The sequence below is a fragment of the Podarcis cretensis genome (assembly GCF_951804945.1).
Source record: "Podarcis cretensis genome assembly, chromosome: 6".
In the NCBI taxonomy this organism is placed as follows: domain Eukaryota; kingdom Metazoa; phylum Chordata; class Lepidosauria; order Squamata; family Lacertidae; genus Podarcis; species Podarcis cretensis.
In genome coordinates, this window is record NC_137175.1 from 47648851 (window position 1) to 47663228 (window position 14378).

Sequence of the window (14378 nt, forward strand, 5' to 3'; positions counted from 1 at the left end):
CGAAGAAACAGTGAGCAAGAGAATGCATAGGTCTAAAAACTCAGATTTTACTGGATGTTGAGGTCAATATCTATGTTGAGTTCCCATACATAGTTCACCCTTCAGCTTGTCCTGTGCCTAGAAAGCATAGATCCAAGTGGTTTTCTGTTTGCCCCACTGATTTCCCTGGGAAAACCAGCTCTTTAACGCTGTATCAGAGTAAACATCAGTCCACGGACAACCCGCTTGACATTTGTTCTGATTCAGCAGTTAGCATTGGCTTTTCCAAGGTGAAAGTGGCGAGACAAGCAGATGTCTGAATGCGCCTTCTGTGTTTCATGAAGCCTCAAGAGATGTCTCGCTTTGTCATGTGTGACATTAAAAGCACACAAAAAAGATATGAATTCACAGGAAAACTTTAATGAGGAGGTGGAAGAGCAGTTCATCAACCTGAAATATATACTACGAACACATCTGGTGGATTTGTAAGGGGAGCACAGGGGAAAGTGGGCAACAGCTATACAAAAGAAAGAAAGAAAGAAAGAAAGAAAGAAAGAAAGAAAGAAAGAAAGAAAGAAATTTGAAACAGCCCTGGTGGGTTACAAATAACAATCCTTAGTAGACCATCTTCCTCCCAGCAAGCAAAGTGGAGAAGGGTGCAGTTGGCAGACTCAAAGTGACTCCGACAGTGTTTCCTCAGTGCACATTCTAACAAGGGTGGAAAGAAAGAATAATGTTACAAAGGCATACCAATGATCACTCTGAAGTTCCATTGTCACTGATATCCTACATTTGAATCCTACTTTCTCCTTCAAAGTGGTGTTGTGGCCTCACAGTCATCCTGAAGAATATTTGAGAATACTTGTCAAAAGCAGAGCCAGCTCTAAGTTTGAAAGGCCCCTTGGTAAAGAGCTCCTTGGTGGTCCCTTCCTCTGTCAGTGGCAGGTCTCCTTCAATGTTGGTGAGCTCTGGAAACAACAGCCATGGTGGATAGCAGTAGCAGCTTCAATCAGTGCTGTGCAGCTGGAAGCTGCCATTTTGATTTCCAAAATATACCCAATTGTTGTGGGGCATTGTGGGAAATTTAAATGGTGGCTCTCAATCCTAGCCACCTGGTGTTGATCAGAGCACCAGACAAAAAGAGGGTGGGCATCAGTAGCTGGCCAGATGCCTGAGGATGCCATGTGCTAATGCCAGTCCATGTTCACCCAGACAGTTTTATAGCCTAGCAGTAATTTAAACTGGGTTTTTTACACACTAGCCACTGCTCCACACTGGTCCTTTATCTTACCCTACCTCTTCTCCCTGCTAATGCAGACATGTAAGATGATGCTCCATTAATTAATAGCCAAGAAAAATCTCAAGGAGCTCAGTCCATTGTGCTGATTGAAAGAAAACCCCAGTGAATTCAGGATCCATGAAGATCAAGGCATGGCCCTTTCAGGGATTCAATTTACCATCTGCAAGTAAAGTTGTTGTCTACATCCACAGTTACAGTTGATGAGATTGGGGTTGTGGACTTTCCCCCTCCCCAACAAAGGTTATTTGTCTGCAACAGCTGTGTTGCATGCAGAAATTCAGCAGGTGCCATCCTTGGTGGCATGGCAATGAAGTAATGTTCAGAAGCTGCAACTGTTGAATTTCTGCCCATCATGTAGCAAGCCGTTAAAAGCTCAGAGCCTCTGCCAGGAAGGAAATGGAGGTGATTCCTGGTTTGCCTATGAGTTCCATGATCCTGTCATTCTCACTAGAGAACTAGAAGAGCGGAGCCCTCTCTTTCGCTGTTTCAGCAAAAAAGACAATGCTATACCACTTTAAAGACAAAAAGTTAGGAATGTTGGAAAGTGCTATGAGCCTCCATTCCCTCCCAGACTATATTAGCATCTACAACACCTTAGGGTGCTCCAGACTTCCAGCATCATTTCTTCCTGGACCTCTGAGTGCCGTCTCACAGTCATCAGCCCCTTCTCCATCTTTATTCTCAGGAAGCCTAGATTGCATTGGGGCAGGGAGAGACAGAGTTAGATTAGAAGCGTTGCTAGCACTGATGGAACCTAGTAAAATCTTGATTGTTCTCATTTTACCAGTTAGGCCTTAAGTAGAGAGAGCTGGGGAAATTCTACAAGCTACAGAATAGCCAATGGCAGTGACGCCAAAATTGATATTGCAACCATCAGTTGCTTTAAATGTCTCATAAAGACATCTTCCTGCCTAGGTTTTCCTGGACCCTTAAGACTGGATCCTGTTTCTATTTGCTTCAATCTCCAAAATTCCTGCTTTTATACATTTTTTTATTGGGTTTGTGTTCTATTTTTGTTTTCATGATATTGTTTATTGTTTTTATGTTGTACACCACTCAGGGATTTTAAAAAAATATTAAGTTGTTTATAAATGCTCTTATTTAAATAAACAAATGTGACTGCCCTAAGGTCATAGCTTGGTTCAATGTAAGAATCTGAATAGCCATTCTCATTCCTTTCTCTAAAATCTGAATGCTATAAATAAAATAGCTTCTACAAAGTACAACAAGCAAAAGTCAGTCTCAGGGCTCCAGCTATCACTGGCTTTATTTTAAAAACAACAAGAAGTTTATAACAGATTAAACTTCATGTGCAGCTTTCAAATTAATTTACTGCACTGCTCTCTAAAGGACAACTGTTATACTATTATGCATTGCCCTCAAAAGGATCCAGCACAGTACCTTATCAGTAGGTACTTCAATGCTCATTAAAACAGAGATGTAATGAGAGTTCAAGGTAATCATCTGTTCATCACATCTGTAGCACTTCTAGAGGTCAGTTAAAGGCAGATTAAAGTTTATCCGGGTGATCAGTGATCAGTTGTTGTTCCTGTTCTTAAATTTCTGTACCACTATTTATCCAATGATCACAGTGATCCAACCGTATTTTTTTAATTGCACAAAAGGTGGACCCCAAGTTTGTGAGACGAACATCTGTTTGCTTTTTAACAGAAACAGAGCATTTATGAATTCTACTGTTGGTGTTGATCAATGTTATACTTAAAAGGAAATAGTTTTTTAAGATTTACAAAATGGTAAGTCATTGCTATGGGTAAGAGGAGGGTGGTGATGCCTTTAATTTCAATACACGTGGGATAGTTTTAATTTATATTATTGGGGGGGGGAGCTGAATTCCCACAGCAGTGCTTTTGAATAGGTCAACTGGATCCTCAGCAATAACTGTGCATATTCTGTGTAAGAAAATAATTTTAGGAAGGCCTAAGGATGTCCTATTAAGTCCTTTACTTTTTCTGTGGGTCTATAATATATCATGGATAGCCAGCCTTTGGCACCGGTGTTATAGGCAGCACAAATAAGAGAGGCTTAGGACTATAGCATATTAATTATGAGCCCCCCTGCTACACAGCCAACTGCTCCCTGTTCCCCAGCTCAGCAGACTCACACAAAGACACAGGATGATGAATATGGAATGTGTACATACTAGGGTGGCACTCTCTAAGACTTTGGACTTCACCTATGGCATATTTGTCAAAAAGATTTGCCACCACCAGGGTTGGTTTTTACTAAGATTTCTTTCACGTTCATACACATTTACACTTATATATTCAACACCAACAAATTGCAGATTTAAAATGTACAATCGTATATATCTAATTATAATCCTTACAGCAGATTAAGAAAGAGTAAGTATTTTTAAATACATCCGTAAATTAAAGACTCTGTATCAGGGTGACTCACTATAAATTCCCCATTCCAAATTATTGCCCCTTAAACCAGGGTGTTTTCTTTTAATCCAAGTATTGTAATGCATTTTAATGCCTTTACAGCCACTACTGGATACAGTACACACTTTAGCCCGGTAAATTTGTTCTAAATTGGACAGTGACATCTAGTGGTCACATGTGGTACTATCCAAAGTTGTTCCCAGCACTCCACCTGACAATTCATTTTCATTTATCAACTCCAGTTGGCTTAGTGAAGAGCTGAAGAACCCTCTTTAGAATACAAATCTGGTGGTCCATCATTGTCCCAGCTGGAACCTCTGCTTAGGTGCCAGAGGCACCCCACAATCTTTTGTTGCTCATTCTCATTGGTTACATTCTACATTTCAACATCACATTGCACAAATTTTGGTATTTGGGGACCATCTACTCAATGTTTCAAAATTTGGGGGATGAAGAGCACCACAAAAAACTTACCCACAAGCACTGCAAACTGCAGAGGAATTTGATAGGGTGACATGAGGTCTGGGTGTTGCAATTCCATATACCATTAGATCATCTTCAACAACTGGTTGTACTGGAATATCCTGAAGATGGTGCATATATATATATTTTTAAAAAACATATTCAGGAGATGTGGCCAGATAAAATGGAATTTAGTTTTAATTATCCAATTATAGCAAGGTTTCTGAAATTGCATAAATACCTGTATTATATTATTTCACAAGTGGACCAAGAATGTAATTTTGATTTTGAACAGTTATGGATGTTTGAAATCTGATTCTATTGGGACTGCATGAGTGCAGTTCAATTTTATTGATATTAGTCATGGACTGTTGCAAAAATGAAATGACCAAAAACTTACAAGATTAAAACAGAAAGAAACAAGCATCTGACAGAAAGACATGCCTGCATAAGAAGGAAATCCTTCTTGTGGAGAGAAGCTCCATCGAAATTGGTGAGAATTATTTCTGAATAAACATGCTTAGGACTGTTCTGCACATTTCTGTGGAAGACCACAGTGTTTAGTATGTATGTTTAGTAAGTATGTTTAGGATTGCAGCCTAACACAGCAACCCTATGCACCTATTACAATGGTACCTCAGGTTAAGAACTTAATTCGTTCTGGAGGTCCGTTCTTAACCTGAAACTGTTCTTAACTTGAGGTACCACTTTAGCTAATGGGGCCTCCCACTCCCGCTGCCGGGCAATTTCTGTTCTTATCCTGAAGCAAAGTTCTTAACCCGAGGTACTATTTCTGGATTAGCGGAGTCTGTAATCTGAAGCTTCTGTAACCTGAAGTTTCTGTAACCCGAGGTACCACTGTATGCTGAGGAAGAAGATGTGTCACTGCTCTGCCAGAAGAATGGCCACCAATATATCCTACATGTGTTCAACCCAGAAGGGGAGGGGGAAGTAAACAGCTGGAAAATATAAAACAGGATAAAAAGAGCAGACAGACACCCTGTGTGGGTGCACTGGTGGGAGTACCAGATTGGCTCCACCACTGTGCTGGCATAACACAGCGCCCCCCCCCCCTTTCACCTTGCCCCTCCCACTTCCAGTAAGTTTCAACAACTTCACTACCAGAAGGCCAGGTTTGTGGTGGGAATCTGAGGTGAGAGACCCATGTACTGGAAGTTGTTCCCAGTTCTATTCACCTCACAGGGGCATGTTAAGGTGCAAAAATAGTTTACTGCTGTAGAAGATTAGACTTCAGGAATACAGGCCTTGGTGGCAATACAGTTGGTGGTGATACAGATACAGATACAGTGGTACCTCGGGTTACAGACGCTTCAGGTTACAGACTCCACTAACCCAGAAATAGTACCTCGGGTTAAGAACTTCGCTTCAGGATGAGAACAGAAACCGCGCAGTGGCAACACAACTGCAGCAGGAGACCCCATTAGCTAAAGTGGTGCTTCAGGTTAAGAACAGTTTCAGGTTAAGAACAGACCTCCAGAACGAATTAAATTCTTAACCTGAGGTACCACTGTACAGATACAAAAACAGATACAGATACAGATAAGGACAAAGTATCTCTGTTGCTCCAGCTTTAAGACATAACACAGACTCCAACTCACAGAAAGGCTCACTGACTGACTAATGAGCTGACTTGCCTTGCTCACTTATATAGACAGCACTGGGTCATAGCCATAACAACCGGCTTTGCTGACCTTGCACCTGCTTGCTTATCTCATACACAAGTTGATTTGTGCCCATGAAGGAAATTAACCCTTTCCTCCATGCCCTGTTCCTCTGAGTAGACCTGGTTAGGCTTGTGCTAAGTCTTGTGGGCTGTTATATGAAACTTCCCCTTTCCCTCTGATTAGAAAGCCAATGCGCCAAGCAACAGAATAATTAAAATTATGACTAATTATGGTAACTGACTACTACTTACTGTAATTCTGCTGCAATACCCAGCTATGTAAGCACTCCCAATCATTAGGCACTAACGGTGTTGAGGACAATATATATGGTGCAAAAAGATGCTTATGAAGCCATTTCCATGTGGCTGCGAAACATGTTACTAAAATAGGCATGATTAAGCCCTCTGCACAAGCGCTTGCTTATCTGTGTGGTAAGGATTGAAAGATAAACATGTGCAAAAGCCATTGCTATAGCTGGAGCTACTTGCTGTTTTTATGGGCAGAGGCGTTGTGCTGGTACAGTGGTTAAGAAAACAGGCAGTTGGGAAATCCCCCGTCTTCACCTCAGCTCTGAGGTGGCCTTAGGCATGCTACTGTCTTTCAGATCTTGCCCTCCACACCCACAATACGAGGGCATAAAGGTTGCCCTACTTTTCAGCGTTATTGTAAGCTTACTGAGATAATGTATACAAAGCTTAATGCTTAAAAATGCTATTTAGGTTTATTGTCATGTGATGCTGGCATGTAACAGCTGACTCACAGGCAGAAACTGACAGAATAGATTTTCCAAGCATGGTGATGGGAGCAATGAGAAATAGTTTCCACTCTTGTTTTTTGCTTGCTTGGACTGAAACATGTCCAGGGCATTGTGGGAAAAGTAATATAAGGGATGTCACCAGTGGTGGACTTTGGGCTTTCAAATTTCAGTGCCGCCCAGTGCAACACCAAAATTTGGCACATGCACCTCATTGCCTCTCACCTTCTGTTCTAAGTCATTGTTGTGGTGCCCCCTCCAGTGCCCTCTCAGTTCAGTGCCCAGTCTGGGCAAAACGGTTGCGGTCCTAAACCACCACTGATGGCAACCAAATTGCAGTTACCAGAGCACTGCTTTTGAGGGGGCCCAAGGAAGACAGACTTTAGCATGCAGCTACCCAAGGAAGTCAGACACTGGTGTTAGGTCTCTATCTTAGTTTTTAGGACCCTCGGCTGCTATGTCAACAACAACAACTTTAAAACGAGTCTCCAGTGTGAAACTAGAATTTAAATTAATGTGGAGCTAATCAGCTTATTTGATTGTATTTGTTTAGGACTCAGTCTGAATCAAGGTCTCCCTTCCAATATGGGTGTTAAATTAGCACTGCTTAAAATGAAGTCACTGGGATTACATCCATACATTTGAGCTCTGCATAGAAATGTTACATGCTGTACATCTCTTGCATTTCATGGTCTTTTATTCCACTGTTGATCGGTTGTTATCCCCCCCCACCCGAGTATATATCTGCCAACAAATAATAGCACTTAATGCAGCTGATGAAGTGGGCTATAGCTGAAGGGCTATGACTGCTGGCCCTGAATTATTTTGCAATACCCTATTTCAAGGGTTTCTTAAGTATCTCTAAGATGTCTGCTGTTATAATTTAACATTTATTGAGCACCACAAGATCACAGGCATGACAACTGTCCCTATCTGGACACAGTTTCTTGATGGAACTACCACCACTTGTAATATCAAGACTCCTTGATATTTTCCATTTGCAAGTCAAGTATTGTTGCTTGCCATTTTGCTGATTATTGTCTTGATTGCTACTAGATCTACTGATTCCTACTGCTGTGTTGTTCCTTTTTCATTCTTAACATTTTCACTGGATGATAATAGCTATTGTGAGCTAGCTTGTGGGCTGATAGATGAAAAGGTGGGGTGTTATATTTAAACAAATAATAAAAATTAATATGTGGCACTGGCAGCTAGCATAGATACTCTCAAATCCCACCTATCTTTTGATTTTTAAGCAAAGCCAATTTACATTGTGTTCTAGAGGGGATTCTAGAGGCCAGCTCACAAGGTAATTTCGTTACCTTCACTCTTCTGATGGAAATCACATATTTATCCTTGCTTATGATATAAAAATGCCACTTGCAGAGAGGGAAGGAAAAACCCCCAAAACAACTCCCTGTCGCATATTTACCCCTTTAGAAGCAGGAAGCCACCGGCGCTGCTTGTACATATTGAGGAGTCTGTTCCATGGAGAGAGGTCTGCTTTTGAAGGTTCCCCTTCTTGTACATCTTCTGTTTAAAAGAAAAGCCACATCACCAACTCATGAAGTCTCTCCATATAACCAGGGTGGGTTGTAATGCTCTCTAAATCCAGCAGCAATTCAGCGACAGAGCTTGAGGCTGCACAGGCACCAGCTAAGGAATCGGGTCAAGGAGCAGGGCTCTGAACTGCCTGCTGCAGATCAGGAGACCACTATGCTTGAGGCTGTGAGACAGGAGTCTCCAGAAGAATCTCTTAGTCTACTAAAGCCTGTAGGGTCAGGGCCCAAATCCTCACAGCCAACCTCCCGTGAGTCTGAGAAAACAAATGCCTCCCATAGTAACTCTCCAGATCAGTGGTGTAAGATAAGATACAGTACGCTGGGGTGGAGCAGGGGTTGTTGTGGGGGATTCTTACTGTTGTTGAAGTTAATTTTTTGTATCTTTATTTCGGATCTTTATCATTACTTTTGTTATACTTGTAGTTATTTAACTTTTGATGTGTTGTAAGCCACCCTGGGCACTGTTTTAACTTAGGAAAGGCGGCATACACATAGAATGATTGATTGACTGAATTTCCCCACAAGTGAGGAGAGCCTGGAGGAGGTAGTTTGGAGACATAAAACCAGGCATAGGCCAACTTGGCCCTCCAGATGTTTTGGGACTACAATTCCCATCATCCATGACCACTGGTCCTGTTAGCTAGTGATCATGGGAGTTGTAGTCCCAAAACATCTGGAGGACCGAGTTTGCCTATACCTGCAAAAAAGGCTTCAGCCTGCTCTACAACCTTTGTCAGTGAAATCTTCTCACTCAGAGCTATCTGGACACCTGCAATGTTTGACCCACTTAGTCACCTTGCTGCTTTCACTGTGGGATCTGGCACTGGACCAGCATCTACTGGTGTGAATACAGCCTCTGCACAATATAATTCAATGGAATCACCTAATAAGAACTGCAGCTGTAGTTCTTACCCATCTTTAATGGGCCATCTGACATAATACTGGGTGTTCTTGATTGTAAGGTTTGCCTCCTGCTTGCTTGAAATACATGTCTCAAACCTCAGACATCTGGTATTGAATAGGATGAAAACAATTAAGTCATAGCAGCTTGGGGGGAGGGGTAAAGGTACTGTTGGACAGCAGCTGCCATATGGGTGAGTGGGAATCTTCTTCCAGCCCTCACCTTTCAGTAGATGCTCTCTTTCCTCTTCAGCGCTACAGCCTTTAACATCAGTCATGGATCCAGCAGACATGGCAACTCCATCATCTGCACACAGGACCTGGGGAAATTCATCCCTAAAGTCAAACACACAATTATTGCATAGAAGAAGGGGAAATCCACATCAGTGCTTCATTCATCACTTTTTTTCTTCCCACCCTAATATCTACACCCAAATGCCACATCTTTATCAGCAATAACTGCTACATTGCCACAGACAGGTGGATTTACTGTAGTGAATAAAAGCAATGATGTTGATGGGGATTAAAATTTTAAGAGAGAATTTCCTGGGATGAGGCCTGTCTCTAAGTCAAGCCCTTTAGCTGACTGCATGAACAAAGCCTTCAGTCTGTATCTAAAAGACCCAGGTAGTTAGTCTCCATGATAATTTGTGGTTTGTAATAACAGATTATGGAAACCTCTTCACATGGAAATCTTACATTAAGAATTATTCATGGCAGCACTGCTTATGCAAATTCCTCTACTTAAAATTGAATTATTAACTGTTAATGATTATTCATTATACACGGATGGGAGGTTTTAAGTGCAACTCTCGGATTGCAAATTTTGTTCTCAAAAATCCAGACACCTCCAGCCAAGCGCTTCTAAGCATGTCCAGATCTCCATTTCCCTCTTCAGATAATGAAAGGGCTTTCCTCTTGAAAAATAACTTCAGGGTAAAATGTGTTGGAGGTGGAGCATGTGCAAAGTGGTTTTTTTTGTAACAGGGATATTCCTTTTTCGGTCCAAAGGCCTCACTTTCAGTCTGTCTTCATAGGATTTGAACAACCTCGAAGAAGGTAGCAGACAATCGCTCAGCTGAGAGGAAGAGTATTGAGTTCATCTGCAAGGCAGCAAAAGCAGATCTCCATCTAACAACAGAGTGCACATGCATTCATATTATTGTGCCTGCAGACACACAGATGTGCTAAATCAAGTTCTGCTGCATTTTTTCTGACCTTGCATCCTCTGCTGTTGGCAGCCAGTCTAAATGATAACAAGTCAGGCTTGTGAAATTCTGGTTGGCTGCCAACTGTAGTAACCCTTCCTTCCACATGCATTTTTATGGTTAACATCTCATACAGTGAACTTCAGTTAGCAAGTATCTCAACTCAGTGTGTGATAATCAGCCTCATGGAAAGTTTAGCACAAAATTAAAGTGTTCGGCCTTTTGAAGCCAAGAACAGCCGGAACAGTCAACGAGCAATTCCATTCCTAATTAGTACCCATGTAATACAGCCAGAAGCCAATTAACACAAGTGGTTTTTGTGAAGGGCTTTGCAATATTTGCCCATCTATTTTCACACATTCCTGTATGGGAAGCAATCTGAACGGATATTAAATCCTATTAGAAATAACTGAGTTTTACTCGAAGTGGATTTTAGTCATGTTCATTAATTTCAGTGGGTCTACTCTGAGAAAAACTTAGCTGAATTAGTTTTAAACACTGTTCTGTGTGCTGAGACTTGGCCTCAACGTTGGTGACACTCACTTTCCCACTGTCTCCCTGTCATCAGATTCTTCTTCCTTCTCTCCCGTGACAGGAACTTTCTCACATGGGTCCTTGGCCAAGCCACTTATCATGGGGTCAGCAAAGCCATCTGAGTCTCCCATCTCCATCCTAGCCGAGTGAAATGAAGCAGGCAGTTTGTTCTCATTCGTAGGGGTAGTGTCTCCCAGACTTAATTCCTTCAGCAACAATAGCTCTTCAGGGCAGCTGCCCATCAACCCCCCACAGATCTCACTGGGAGAAGTCTTGGTGGCATCAGGCTCTTGGCCTGGCAAGGTTGTTTCAAGCCCATTTTCGGGCAGAGGAGAGTCCAGGAGTTCACTCTTGACGTTATCTTCGTCTTTCGCCTTGGGTCTCTGCCCCTCTTGTGTGACATGCCTGCCACTCCCAAAGAGGTTTCTGAAGAACTGGAGTACCCAGGGCCTGCTGGAAACAGAGGAAGCTGTGAGAGTATCCATCGGTTTTTGGTCTTCTGCAGACTAACTCTGCTCTGGCACCCAAAGGTGGCTGCTCGTCTCAACAGATTGGAATCAGAGCTTCAAATTGAAAAACCAACCGCTCAGAATCTTCTGAGGATTCTAGAATTCTTGGAAGGGGTGGAGCCACAAGAGAGATCACCCGGTGGTTTTGCAATCCAGAGTTCACCTTTTGCTCTCCTGGCTCAGCTAACAACAACAAATTAACAGATTAAAAGATGGCCAGGAATGGAATAAGAGCTCTTTGGGGATATCTGTGCAGGTCTACAGCTCCAAATATCTTTATTATCTGTAAAAAGTCTCAGGGCAATGGGCCCAAGTTATAACTCTCAGAGCAAACCAGTAACATTTGAACAACGCTACAATCAGGAAAAGGTGGTTCAACTGAAACAGAGGAACCTGCCTTATACCAGATGAGGCTGTTTGTCCATCTAGCCTAATAGTGTCCGTTCTTACTGGCAGTGGCTCGCGCTGACTGCGAGTACAGATGCTATGCATGTTAAATTATGCTGAGTGTGTGCATGTTTTGCAAAGATCAACGTGCTTCGATCCATTTCCAGTGTTCAAACATGGTTAAAACAGAATTTCATTTTGTAGCCAAGACCAAACAGTGCTGGGTACAAAATATTTTGTCTCCTATGCAAAACAATAACACGACTCACACTTTCAACTAGGACAGGAATAATTTATAATTGAGTTTTCTGGAAAAGAGGAATTAGAACATAGAAAACTGTCCCATAAAAAGTCAGACTATTGGTCCACCTGGCTCAGTATTGTCTACACGGACTGGCAGCAGTTCTCCAGAATTTCAGAGAGGAGTGTCTCTCAAACCTACTAGGAAATGTCAGGGATTGAACCAGGGACCTTCTGCTTACATCCCGCAGATGGAAAATAGTTCTTTTTAACCTGTATATTTTGCTCTAGGAGGCTTAGTTTGGTCAGAATTGAGTATACACTTCCAGAGTTAATACTATGCTAAATACATTACTACTGTTAAATTAGCCATCATAGCTGCTAGAGGGCTGTGAAAATTTGTGTCCCGGGCTTTTTAGATTCATCTATACATTGGAAAAGGGACGCAGGTGGCGCTGTGGTCTAAACCACAGAGCCTAGGGCTTGCCGATCAGAAGGTTGGCTGTTCGAATCTCCGCAATGGGGTGAGCTCCCGTTGCTCGGTCCCTGCTCCTGCCAACCTAGCAGTTCGAAAGCACATCAAAAGTGCAAGTAGATAAATAGGTACCGCTCCGGTGGGAAGGTAAACGGAGTTTCCGTGCACTGCTCTGGTTCGCCAGAAGTGGCTTTGTCATGCTGGCCACATGATCCGGAAGCTGTATGCCGGCTCCCTTGGCCAGTAAAGTGAGATGAGCACTGCAACCCCAGAGTTGTCCACGACTAGACCTAACGGTCAGGGGTCCCTTTACCTTTATACAGTGGTACCTCAGTTTTTGAACAGCTTAGTTCACAAACAACATGGAATTTAAACGCTGCAAACCCGGAAGTAGGTGTTCCGGTTTGTGAACTTTGCCTCGGAAGTTGAACATGCTCCGTTTTGAGTCCTGAGATTCCATTTTTACTGTTGTGCTGCTAATTTGCATCCCCCCCCATTGTAATTGCAGTGTTCTGAGGAGAGCTCCGCACCCCAGCTTGTTTGAGAAGAGAGAGAGCTGCTTGCGAGAGGGGGGGGGGAGATAAAGGGCTGGCTGGGGGGAGGGGAGGAGAGCTGTGTGCCCACCCACCCTGCCCACGTCCCTGCTGGGGGGGGGAGCAGCCTACTTGAAGTTGAACATGCATGCCTGATCTACAATACTATTTTATAGTACAATACAATGATTATTGCTTTTGTTTTATGGCTCAATGGTCTTGGTTAGATAGCAAAATTCATGTTAAATTGCTGATTTTGGGGTTGTTTTAAAAAGTCTGCAACGGATTAATCCGTTTTGCATTACTTTCTACGGGAAAGGGCACCTTGGTTTTTGAATGCTTTGATTTTGGACCAGACTTCCGGAATGGGCTAAGTTTGAGAACCAAGGTACCACTGTGTTGGCAATTTTTTCAGCTCTCCTACTCTACTATTGACGCGGGTGGCACTGTGGGTTAAACCACAGAGCCTAGGACTTGCTGATCAGAAGGTCAGCGGTTTGAATCCCCGCGACGGGGTAAGCTCCCGTTGCTTGGTCCCTGCTCCTGCCAACCTAGCAGTTCGAAAGCACGTCAAAGTGCAAGTAGATAAATAGGTACCACTCCAGCGGGAAGGTAAACGGCGTTTCCGTGCACTGCTCTGGTTCGCCAGAAGCGGCTTAGTCATGCTGGCCACATGACCCGGAAGCTGTACGCCAGCTCCCTTGGCCAATAAAGCGAGATGAGCGCCGCAACCCCAGAGTCGGCCACGACTGAACCTAATGGTCAGGGGTCCCTTTACCTTTACTTTTTTACTCTACTATTATGCCACAAGAAATTTGTCTTTACAACCAAAAATCCTGTGGCACCACAAAGACTATGTATGACTGAAATTTGTATATTGGTGTTTGCCATATCTGGTATTGCTAGGGGCAACTAACACTCTCAACACCTCTAGTAGCAAACTCAGGTGGTGAGTGTGCATAGCGTCCAAATCACAGGGCATCCATGATGCTCACAGGGTGACCTTGGACCAGTCACTCCCTCCCAGCCTAACCTACCTCACAGGGTTGTGTGCAAGCTTGAGCTCTTTGAAGGAAAAGTGGGGTATAAATGCAATGAACGAACGAATGAATGAATGAATGAATGAATGAATGCTAAACGGAATGATGAGGATGAGCATGTCAAATACCAAATGTTGGAATCCTGTGTCAGATCAAATTGCAACTCCCGTTGCGTAACATCTGACGCACCTATAACAAATATTTCACATCAACCTTCGCAGAGGTGGTTTTGCAGGAAATCTGGCGGAGGGGGTGGGTGGAAATAAACTCTTTCCGGACCTTTCTACCTCTACCTCTCTCTCTCTCTTTTAATAATACTGTACAGTATATATTACCGGTACATCTCGCGGCTACCAGGCTGTAACCCTAGAGGGAGCTGCGTATTTGCCGCTTTGCCGGCTGCCT

General features: G+C 43.0%; 1 protein-coding gene across 1 annotated transcript; it reads right to left on the reverse strand.

Annotated features, from left to right (window-relative positions):
• Window positions 1–379: 379 nt before the first annotated feature.
• LOC307218551 (uncharacterized protein) lies at window positions 380–11365 on the reverse strand. The gene is made up of 6 exons (XM_079980927.1): window positions 10799–11365; window positions 9271–9383; window positions 8018–8118; window positions 4159–4268; window positions 1873–1969; window positions 380–687 (listed from the first exon to the last, which is right to left on the reverse strand). Exons 1-6 carry the CDS (start codon window positions 11272–11274, stop codon window positions 676–678), a joined length of 909 nt encoding a protein of 302 aa, XP_079837053.1. The 5' UTR covers window positions 11275–11365; the 3' UTR covers window positions 380–675.
• Between the last annotated feature and the right edge of the window lie 3013 nt (window positions 11366–14378).